Source organism: Callithrix jacchus, chromosome 3, assembly GCF_049354715.1.
Source record: "Callithrix jacchus isolate 240 chromosome 3, calJac240_pri, whole genome shotgun sequence".
Classification (NCBI taxonomy): domain Eukaryota; kingdom Metazoa; phylum Chordata; class Mammalia; order Primates; family Cebidae; genus Callithrix; species Callithrix jacchus.
The window spans coordinates 131,901,136-131,913,202 of record NC_133504.1 but is presented as its reverse complement, the minus strand read 5'-3'; the positions used below and the strand labels follow the sequence as shown (position 1 = coordinate 131,913,202).

At 33.5% G+C, this 12,067-nt stretch overlaps 1 protein-coding gene across 16 annotated transcripts in view; it reads right to left on the bottom strand.

Moving 5' to 3' along the window:
• The window catches only part of EPHA5 (EPH receptor A5), a 355,442-nt gene that overhangs the window by 169,779 nt on the left and 173,596 nt on the right, over window positions 1-12,067 (bottom strand). For 8 of the 16 annotated variants that reach the window (XM_002745798.6, XM_002745799.6, XM_008993253.5 and 5 more), the window contains exon 4: window positions 3,039-3,194. The exons of the other annotated variants lie outside the window; for them this stretch is intronic. In XM_002745798.6, coding sequence (XP_002745844.1) covers window positions 3,039-3,194 — 156 coding nt within the window. The remainder of the gene's footprint in view (window positions 1-3,038; window positions 3,195-12,067) is intronic. 16 annotated transcript variants of the gene reach the window in all.

Genomic DNA, 12,067 nt, shown 5'->3' with positions numbered 1-12,067 from the left:
TTCACCATGTTGGCCATGCTGGCCTCTAACTCCTGACCTCAAGTGATCCACCACTCTTGGGATTACAGGTGTGAGCCACCGTGCCTGGCCAAAATCTCATTTAAATGAAGGAATCCATCCCTTAACTAAGCACTTGACAGCTTTGAAAAAAAAAAAAAAAAAAAAAACAACTCTACCTTGACCATATTTATGATTGAATCCTATGAATTTTGTCATACCTGCCATCTCACATACTTCAATATAAAATAGTCCCCTTTAAGTTGAAATAATTTCTTAAGATGAAAATATTCTGTCTATCACTGATGGGCAATTGGCTTGTATTTGCTTTACTTTGCTATTGTAAAATATGCTGAAATAAAAATACATGTGTATGTATCTTTATAGTAGAATGATTTATAATTCTTTGGATATGTACCCAGTAATGGGATTGCTGGGTCAAATGGTATTCCTGGAAATACACATATTCTTGTTTACTACAAAGTTTAGCTTATTTAATAGTGCAATGTTACAGATAAAACGAAATTTAAGATAAAAATTACAAGCTTGACTTCTGAGAAATATATCTAATTTAAAACAATGTAAAACTTGTGTTTTTTTTTTTAATTTTGAAACTGAAACATACTTGCATTTAACAACTTTCCTCTAAATCTATAAAAAAATTCATCAGAATCAGAATCCTCCTTTTCTTCCTGACTCTTACACTAACAGCTCCCCAGTATTTGGATGGGGGTACAAACAGCTTTAAAGTCAAAAGGAAACTCAGACTCAAGTGAAACCCTAAAGTAAAGTTAAAAAGTAGAAGCTTGAACTAACATGCATCTGCAAAAAACATGTAATGAAATTGGACTGTCTTACTCATAGATAGGTAGAACTGTGAGATTAACCCTTAATTTAAGCAAATTCATTGGACTCTAGGTTTTATTTTTGTTTGATTTTTTTTTTCTGTAGGCTTTTAAAATTTTGTTTCATAGATTTAAAAACTATGTATATTCTATAAAATAAAATTGAATTTGGAGCTATAAATTCAATTCCAAAGAGCCAAAGCCAAAATGAAGCTCAAGATCTTCATCTGAACACCTATCAAGCGATAAGGAAATCATATGTAGTATTTGTGGTATTATGAATGCAACTAAACATACACACACACTCACAGATTATGTATTAGAAAAATCTTATACATGAGTCACAATAGTTTTTTTTTTTTTTGAGAAATACATACAAATTAGTACTCGTTTGACAACACAGTATTAGAAATTCACACACCTGGAAACAGAAATGTGAAGCCTGACTGTGGGCTTTGGTCCTAAAAAAAGTGCTAAGCAGTCCTTGCCACCAAAGCACAGCTTCCCTCCCTAATGTCCCACCCCCATTCCCAAACCTGACAGATTTACAGAAAGGGAGGCTCACATTTATGCTAAAAAAAAGAACAGTCATGGGTAGAGCACTTAAGAAAAATACTAATTAGAAAATGAATAAAATTTAAAGGGTAAATCAAAACACGGCTTTCTCTTTAATTTAGCACTCTGTTGTCTAGCCAACATTTTCCCTGTCACTTGGGCATTTTTTTGCTCTCATAAGAAAATAATTACTTAAATCTCCACTACAACCAAAACACATCACATCTAATCATAGTTTATATATCCTCCATTCATATGTATCCTTACAAAAATGCATGTAATAATGGTATTTACTCATTTGAAGAGGAAATTTTTTTCACTAGTAAGCATCTAACCCATAAAATCATCAGTCTTTGGCTAAAAAGAATGGTCTTCACAATGTAAAGCTAATTAATAGCAATGTAAATATAATTAATAGCAATGATTTAAGGATATCTGAAAATATATTTCACTGACTCTGAGATTTAGGCAGTATGAAATTCAGATACAATTTCAATTTGTGATTCTTTGATAAAAAAATCTGCACTTCAGTTTTAAATTTAGAGAGGGATACTAATATTTCAAGTTTTTATGTACACTTTTGAAAACAGCTACAACTTCCTGGGACCTAAAATAGTAAACCCAGGCATTTCATGGAAATTACACAATATGAGGAGGAAGAGATTAACTTTCCTTCTCTTTCATTTTCTATTTTTGTTTGATTTGCTACAGAACCTTTGCTTGTGGAAAACTCTGAAAGTATTGTCATCAAGCAAACAAATGTATAAATGTGTTACATTCTCAGATATATATGGAAAACAAAAAATATATATATGGAAAACTAAAAGTGTTGAAAGATGTGGATACATCCACTGGAAATATTGAAATTAAGTGTTCACTACTCATGTACTCTACTAATGATCAGCAAACATATTAAATAATAGTTAAGGACACTCACTAACATGTCACTAACATGACACCTGCTTGAGAACCTTAGCAAAACAATTGGTCTATGCAACTCTGATCTGATTCAAATCTGATTTGCCATGCTCAGTTCTCTATGTTCTTGAAATATTTCATGTATTCTTTTAAAATTTACTTTATCAGTGACTGTATTGGGGCAGGTTAGAACAAGATGGTATAAGCTTCACCAGCTACATAATTATATGATGAGAAAATTGGCAGAGGAAGAAGAAGAGAAAGAAGAGAAGAGGAAGAAGAAGAAGAGGAGGAGGAGGAAGAAAAAAGAGAAGAAGGGAACAAGAAGAAGAACACAAGAAGAAGGGAACAAGAAAAAGAAGAAGGATGAGGAAGAAGAAGAGGTTTTAATGTAAACTGGGAAGTAGATTAGCAAAGTCATATTTGGTTAGCATCAACACTTAAATAAGCCACATAATAAAAGGAAAAATTATGTATCTGTGTCTCAGGTGTTGAATTTGAAGTTAGGAAAAATGGATGCAACTAACATTGAGAGATAAAGGAGACTCAAAACTTTTCAGTGCTTATTCAAGGAGACTGAAAATTGGTGAAAACTGTATAGCGAAGATTAAACATTATGCCTGTTTTAGGGGGAAATGTTAATAGGATATAACAGGCTCCATCATGTTGTTTCCTCAAAACTGGTGAAAGTTAGCATCACCAAATATGCATGGGTTTCCTTACTTGTGCATGCCATTGTGGGTGGATCAGACTCTCTCCTGAAATAATCCTTTTCACAGACACAAGAGGTTGAAGCTTCCTCATGGGTATAACTGTGAGGTGGACATTTGCCGCAGCTCTGGATGTGAGGTGAGGCTTTGAAGAACCCAGGTCTGCACACTGTCAAAAGAAATAAGAGACTAAGCTTTTCCCTGGAACAGATGCAGTGTTTGTTTTGTGAATAATGCCATTATTTTGACTAGTATACGCAGATTACAGATAACACAATCTTTGCGTCAATTGCAATAATTTTTCATAAGCTTCTGGATCATAAATACCAGGTTATTCATTCAAATAATCAAATATTTAAAGTACTTAAATATTTATGGAATGTACATGCTTGTAATGATTTTTATGCTACAGGAGCTTAGAAGGAACTATATTGATAAAAGGCAAATACTTGTATGTATTTAAAACTGAAGCAGTGCTTTGTGTATGATTTTCACTTACTTTATTATTACTACAACTATGCTGAAGAAATTAATATTATTCCATGTAATGCTAAAATGGCATGATAAATAGTAGCTGCTCAAAATTTTGTTATTGGATAATAAATAAATTACTAGGTGCTAAATGCCTCATAAATTCTGTTAGATTGGAGAGAATGCATAGATGACCTGGTATATCAACCATATTATTTTGATTTCAGGAGGAGTTAGTTGACATTTGTTTTACATTTACTTATTTTAGAACTTTTTGAGACACCTACCGATTCAACATTTATTCTAACATCAGTAAGGCTACTATACAAATTGTAATGATTTCTTAAGGGCAGACATTATGTCTTATTCAGTTTTGCACTTACTTATTCCAGTGTTTGATCACAAAATGATTGAATTAGAAGGGCTCTATGAAAGGTGTAAATGAATAAATGGAGTGGCATGAATATTATAACTGAACTATTTAGAATCACATAAAGAAAGTGTTTTGAGATATTTCTGTGAGTATTTCTAAGCGTATGGTCAGGTAAGTGCTCATGAAGTAAATCTTTGTATTCTGTGGATTTCCTACAGGTTCATATTATTCTTGTTTCTCAATGACTAATAAAGCCAAACTTTAATATTCTAATTGCCCGGTATGGATCACTCGAAGACTACTAAACTGGTGGTTTGAAAGCTTTTTCAGCTTACTTTATGTAAAGCTAATCAACTATGTTTTTCTGTTTTCAAAGCTCACTACATACACTGAAGTATCACACATATTTGCCAAAGCTCAAAGGCGAACTTGTATTTCAGTAAAAATTTCTGATAGACATAATGAATTGGGGCCAATTTTGACATGCTATAAATGATTTCATGTTTTAGTAATCCATGCTAAGGCTCGCTGCCATCACATGAATAATCAGGAATTGGCAAAATTGAGAAGGTACTCTTTTCAGTAGATCTAATTATAGTGATAGTAAAGCCTTAATGCTCTTATAAATTCTGAGAGAATGTGAAGGTATTTGAAAGATAAGAAGAGCTTTTTGATTGTATTAGGGACATTCCTGTAGTTAAATGATTAGGGCGAGATTTAAAATATTATTTTTCTTATAATAGGATTGCTGTAGCAGCCAATACCATACATAGCTAAGTTATTCAATTTTTCTTCTTTTATCCTTTTAGTAAAACCATTTTTTCTTTAAACACTATTTGCTTTCAAAGACATGAAGTGTCAATTCACATGTTCTAAGTATTTGGAATTCATTTACCATTTATGAAACAAAAGTCATTTCTTTTCTTTTTAATAAGTGGCTCTAACTTAAACACTTTATATTATATCACATATACCACTGCTGTTCAAATCCCCAAGGGAGCTTTGGAACTAGAGAATAATATGAATCAAAGTAAAAAGTAGATAAATGTATCTTTCTGTTCAATTCAACAAAATAATTTCAGCAGGTATGGTGGGCCAGAAACTCTACTTGAACTGGTTTCAGAGAGTAACAAGATAGACACAGCCTTGGCTTTATGAATCTTAAAGGCATTCCATAAATATTATAAATATTATTACACTAGGTAAAGAAAAAAGAGCTGTAGCAGTGAACATATATACCCAATTTAACCTGGATAATTAAAGGAAACTTCCCTCAGGATGCTGAGTCTCTGCTGATATTTGAAATATTAGGAAAATAATTTGAGTTAGAGTGCATCAGTGCCTTAAAGAAAGAAATCCATTCAAAGGATCACATGAGATGGAGAACAAATAGGGAGATGGAAAATACTAAAGAATTGATCAGGAAGGTAGTCAGAATAAAATGGAAGAGACAAATTTATACAGGACAGAGGGCACCAGGCCACTAAAATCTTATATCTTTTATTAGATATTTGGTACTTTTTTTTTTTAATAGGGAAAGAGAGGTCATTAGCAAGTTCCCCCAGTCCCAACTTTACTAAGGTTTAACTGACAAATGAAAATGCATTATATATACAGTAACTGCAAAGTTATTAAGCCAGGGAATAATGAGATCAAAGTGGTGTTTATGAGATCATTACACAGCAGCCTAGGTAAAAATCAAGAACAGAGCAAAGAGGTCTTTTGTTTCTATTGCATTGGTCCAGAAAGAGACAATGTCCTTTAACTAGAGTAGTTCCAGTAGTGATTAACAAAACTAGGTGAATTCAAGAAATGAGAATTAGGTAAAATCAACTAAATTTCAAGATGTATTTGATGAGTTAGATGAATAGGTGGAAAATTGTAAGAATGACTATAAACTATTTGGCTTAAACTTCACAGTAAATACTGGCATCATTTTCTCAGAGAACAGAACATGAAATGTGTTGGAAAAGATAATGAGTAACATCTAAGTCATTATTTAATTTGAGGTGGTTGAAATAATGCAAATAGATGTTTAGAGAGAAACAGAATTGTGTGGTACAGTATTATTCAAGAAAAATAACATAAACTGTAATTATTCATCATCTTCAAATCATGACCCTGAATTCCAAGGGTCATAGAACCCTGCTAGACAAAGGTATATTATTCCCTTTGTTAACTTCATTTCTGACTTCAAGAGGATCATCTTGTAGTGTCTTTCTCTCTTTTTTTTTTTTTTTTTTGAGACGTGGTTTCGCTCTTGTTGCCCAGGCTGGAGTGCAATGGCACGATCTCGGCTCACCTCAACCTCCGCCTCCTGGGTTCAGGCAATTCTCCTGCCTCAGCCTCCTGAGTAGCTGGGATTACAAGCAGGCGCCACCATGCCCAGCTAATTTTTTGTATTTTTAGTAGAGACGGGGTTTCACCATGTTGACCAGGATGGTCTCGATCTCTTGACCTCGTGATCCACCCGCCTCCGCCTCCCAAAGTGCTGGGATTACAGGCTTGAGCCACCGCGCCTTGCCAAGTGTCTTCTTTTTCTTCAACTCCTTATGAGCTCTGTTTCTGCTACTATAAGCTGATGCAGTTATTTGTCTGGTACTGAGATAATAAAAGTTGTCAAGAAGAAACTTTCTCATTTTCCTACCACCAAATCTCCAAACCTATATCTCATGGTACCCATCCTCTCTACATTTATTTCTATCAAAATAAAATGTATTCTTGTTCATATCAAATAAAAGTATCTGCAGTTGAAGTAGCAACCCCCAATCTGCTCTCTAAGATGAAGCTTCCAAGTAACTAAATCTTTTTGAGATGCTCAAAAACAAAGCAAAACAAAACCAACAATGAAACTATCAACCTTACATCATCCCCGTTTTGCCAGTTTTGTTCCACTTTCAGGTTATGATTTCGTAAAATATTTTCCATACCTACATCTGTAGTTCCTCATTTTAAATCACACGACGACTCACTCCACTCCACTGAAACCCTCAAAGAATATTACTTCAGTTAAAGATTGCAGTTACTTTCTTGCCATGCTCACTTCTTAGCAATATTTGACATGCCCTCTTTCTGGAAACTCCAGATATTTTCATTACAAAATACTAGCACAGCCTGCATATTTCCAAGTAATATTTAAAAACTCTTTAAAGGCTGTCTCCTACCACACTCATTGTCTCCATCCATAACAGTCTACTTAATTCCTACACCTGAGAAACTTTTCTTCTCTGCCTCTGAACACTGCAGGAAATGCATTCTTGGCCAACAGACAAGAAACATAAATAAATAAATGTATAATCTTTTTTTTTTTTTAAAGCTTGTAGTCCACAATAAGAGATTTGGATTTAATCTGAAAGCCTTTGGAAGACACTGTAGATATAATTTGTTTTTTGAGAGCATACTTCCTGACAAAAACTGTGACAAGACATGTTTGGGGTGTCTGAGAAAATAAAAACCTTCACACCCATAAAATTATTTCATGAGTGGAATAATAAATAATAATAAACAAACCATGATAAAGAGGGGGAAAAATTGACATTTTACATTTTAATTATGACAATATTTAAGAAATAAGTATTTAGATAACTAATGAAGTTTATTTAAATACCAAACCAACATGTTTTATTAAAAATAAATTAAGCTTCTAGAGCAAAGTTGTTTCATATAATGTGTATACATTATCTAAATATCATTTAGAAAACACTATACCAGTAATTTGAGTTGGGCAAAGAGTAGGAGACAAAAAACGCACCTGATGTTGACATGTTTTATGAGACTATTGTGGCAACATTCGGGGGGAAAGAAAATCATGTTTGATAATTATTTCTACCCATGCTTGAAGGCTCATTTTTAAATGCAACAATTTCCCTGGTATATATGCTAATCTGCAATAATACATGTTCTTTCCCTACTTATCCTTTAAACCTTTGAGCCACCTATTTAGTATGTCTCTTAGTGCAGGTAGCAAAATTCATTATTATTTTAATTGTGTAAACTCTCATTCTCCTTCAATATATATGAACATTGCAAAGAACAGAAACTGTTCATTTGATACTATTCATCACATGGAGCATAGTCCTTTATACTAAAGAAATATTCATTTGTATTTATTGGTGTAAATACTACTGTTGTGTCCTTCTCTGGGTCTAAATGACATAGCAGAAACTTATGAAAAGCTGATTAACATGAATTATTTAAATATTAAGTACTGGTAAGTAAAAAATAACATACATTACAGTCTTTACTCATGATTTAGAAATTTTACACAAGCCACCAAAGTCTAGTTTTCATATTGATCACTTCAGAAATGAGAATCTTAATGACATATATTTTTAAAAGTATAAAAACTAAATCAAAAGCATTATCAATATTCAAACAAATAGAGGTTTTCACTTATAAAAATTGTGAAATTTGCTGTATAATATTATAAGAAATTGTTTAAATGCCCTCAAAATTGCCAAAAAGTTATTAAACTGACAAATTGATTTTTCACAATATTTTCAATTAAATTACTTAATGTCTCCAATATATTTTACCCTTAAAGAGTTACTAACCTTGGGATAGCTAAGTATAGTTAGTTCGTAATTCAAAGTCAACATTCCAGAAACATGGCCACAAAAAATCTTTTAAAAATATTAATATACATGATAGTTATGGATTTAGTAATTCAAAATATTATACTTATCTCCATTAGAATTAAAATATACAGCCATATATGTGTGTATGTATATGCATACTATACATATAAATAATTGAATTAAAAATGCACAGGTTATTGTTGTTTACAATGTTCAAGATATAATTAACTTTCAAAAGCATTGCTGGGCTTTACTAAGTATGTTTTATTGAGAAAGACAGAAAATCACTATGAACAATATTTATCTACCATAGCTCCATCATATGTGAATTATCAGAGGATTATAAGCTAAGCTAAGTGAATTATATTTATTTAATACATTTTTCAAAATAAGGTACTCAGAAGATAGTTTAGTGTGGGTTTAAAATATGTGTTTGCTATAAAAAACATCATAACACAAAATGCCATAAGGAAATTACAGCTCAAAACATGCCATATTTTAAATAGCATAAATATTATTAATTATACCAAAATTAAACAGTGACAGCACTTTATCCTTATATTTAAAACGTTAGAAGTGTAGACAGAGCAAACAGGCAAGAGAAACAATAAAAGGTATCCAAGTAGGAAAAGAAGTTGAACATGTGATTTTGTACTTAGAAAACCCTAGAAACTTTGCCAAAAGGTTCTCGGAATTGATAAATAGCTTCAGTAATCCTTCTGAATACAAAATCAATGTATAAAAATCAGTAACATTCTATATGCCCATAATATTCAAGATGAAAGTAAAATCAAGAATGTCCCATTCACAATAGCCACAAAAAATAAAATACCTAGTAGTACATTGAACAAAGGAGGTGAAAGATCTCTACAGAAATAACTACAAAACACTACTGAAATAAACCATAGATAACATAAACAAATGGAAAAATATTCCATACTCATGGATTGGAGGAATCAATATCCATAAAATGCCAAACTGCCCAAAGCAATGTACAGATTCAACACTATTTCTATTAAACTACTGATATCCTTTTTCACAGAACTAAACAAAACTATTTCAAAATTCATATGGAAACAAAAAAGAGCCCAAATACCTGAAGTAATCTTAAGCCAAAAAGAACAAAGCAGGAGGCATTACATTACCCAACTTGAAACTATAGTATAAGGTTACACTAAGTGAAACAGCACAGTACTGGTACAAAAACAGACACATAGACAAATGAAACATAATAAAAAGTCCAGAAATAAAACTGCACAACTACAGCCTTCTGATCTTTTACAAAGTCAACAAAAATGTGCAATAGGGGGAAAACTTCCCATTCAATAAATGGTGCTAGGATATAGCTTGCTGGCTATATGCAGAAGAACGAAACTAGACCCCCTACATTTTACTATGTGCAAAAATTAACTCAAGATAAATTAAAGATTTAAATTTCAGGTTTCAAACTATAAAAATCCTGGAAGAAAACCTAGGAAGCACCGTTTTGGTCATGACCTTGAAAAAAAGAATGTATGGTTAAGTCTTTAAAAGCAACTGCAACAAAAAACAAAAATAAAAAGTGAGATCTAATTAACCTAAAGATATTCTGCACAGCAAGAAAACCTATTATCAAAGCAAATAACCTGCAGAATGAAAAAAGTTTGCAAACTATGAATCTGACAAAGATCTAATATCTAGACTCTGTTAGGAACTTAAACAACTAAACAAGTGAAAAAATAACCCCATTAATAAGCAGGCAAAATACATGAACAATCTCAAAAGAAAAGATACAATCAGCCAACAAACAGAAACATGCTCAACATCACTAATCATCAGAGAAATGCAAATCGAAATGCAAATTGAAACCACAATGAGATACCATCTCACAAAGTCAGAATGGTGATTATTTAAAAGTCAGGAAACAACAGATGCTGGCGAGGCTGTGAAGAAAAGGGAAAGCTTATACACTGTTGTTGGGAATGTAATTAGTTCAGCACTCTGGAGAGCAGTTTGGAGAGTCCTCAAAGAACTGAAAATGGAACTTCTACTCAACCCAGTAATTGTATTACTGGATATATCCAAAAGAAAATAAGTTGTTCTGTCAAAAAAAAAAAAAAAAAAAAAAGTATGGAGAGAGATCCAAGATGGCTGATTACTAACAGCTCAGGATCGTAGCTCCCAGTGAAAGCGCAGAGAACAAGAGGACACCACAGTTTCAGATGAATTTTTGTTGCTCACAGACCAGGAGATTTCCAGCAGAGGAGCCCCACAGGTTGCCAGCATGACTCTGTGGCTGGCGCAGGGGTTTCGCCGGTGCCTTGGTGTGGTGGTTCTCAGTGCAGAGTAAACGGGACTGGGTCCCCTTCTGGTTGACGTTTGGAGCTCCGGGAAGGCAGTCACCCATTCAGCTGATTGAAAAAGGGACACAAGAGGGAAGACAGACCGGAGATTCCCAGGCAGAAAAGCACCATGAATCTTAATGTCGCTGGGTTAGCCAGCACAGTGGTTGCTCAGATTTCAGCACTGGGAACCAACAAGTTTGATATCCACTCAGTGACCTAATTTTAAAGTTGGTAATTACAAAGACAACAGGTGAATAAATTTACAATGATGGGAAGAAACCAGCTTAAAAAGGCTGAGAATACCCCAAATCAGATGCCTCTTCCTCTACAGGGAATCACAGCTCATCATGAACATGGGAAAAAGGCCTGATGAAGAACGAGTGCATTCCATTAACAGAATCAGGCTTCAGAAAGTGGATAATAAAAAACATCGGTGAGTTAAAAGAACATGTTCTAGCCCAACATAAACTAAGAACCTTAAAAAAAGGTTTGACGAAATCCTAACGAGAATAGACAATTTAGAGAGGAATATAAGTAAATTAATGGAACTGAAGAATACAATACGAGCACACCGTGAATTATGCACAGGTTTTAACAGTCAAATTGATCAAGCAGAAGAAAGGATAGCAGAGGTCAAAGACCAACGTAATGAAATGAAACGAGAAGACAAGATTAGAGAAGAAAGTAAAAAGGAATGAGAAAAGTGTCCAAGAAATATGGGACTATGTGAAAAGACCTAATTTACATTTGATAGGTGTACCTGAATGTCATGAAGAGAATGAATCCAAGCTGGAAAATATTCTTCAGGATATTATTCAGGAAAACTTTCCTAACCTAGTAAGGCAGGACAATACTCAACTCCAGGTAATACAGAGAACACCACAAAGATATTCCTCAAGTAGAGCAACCCCAAGGCACATAATCATTAGATTCACCAGGGTTGAAATAAAGGAGAAAATTCTAAGGGCAGCTAGAGAGCAAGGTCGGGTTACCAACAAAGGGAAGCCTATCAGACTCACACAGATCTCTCAGCCGAAACCCTACAAACTAGAAGAGAGTGGGGGTCAACATTCAATATCCTCAAAGAAAAGAATTTTCAACCCAGAATCTCATATCCAGCCAAACTAAGCTTCATAAATGAAGGAAAAATAAATTTTTTTGCAAGCAAACAAGCACTTAGAAATGTCATCACCACCAGGCCTGCTTTACAAGAGCTTCTGAAAGAAGCATTACACACGGAAAGGAACAACCAGTATCAGTCATCCCAAAAACTTACCAAAAGGTAAAGAGCATCTCC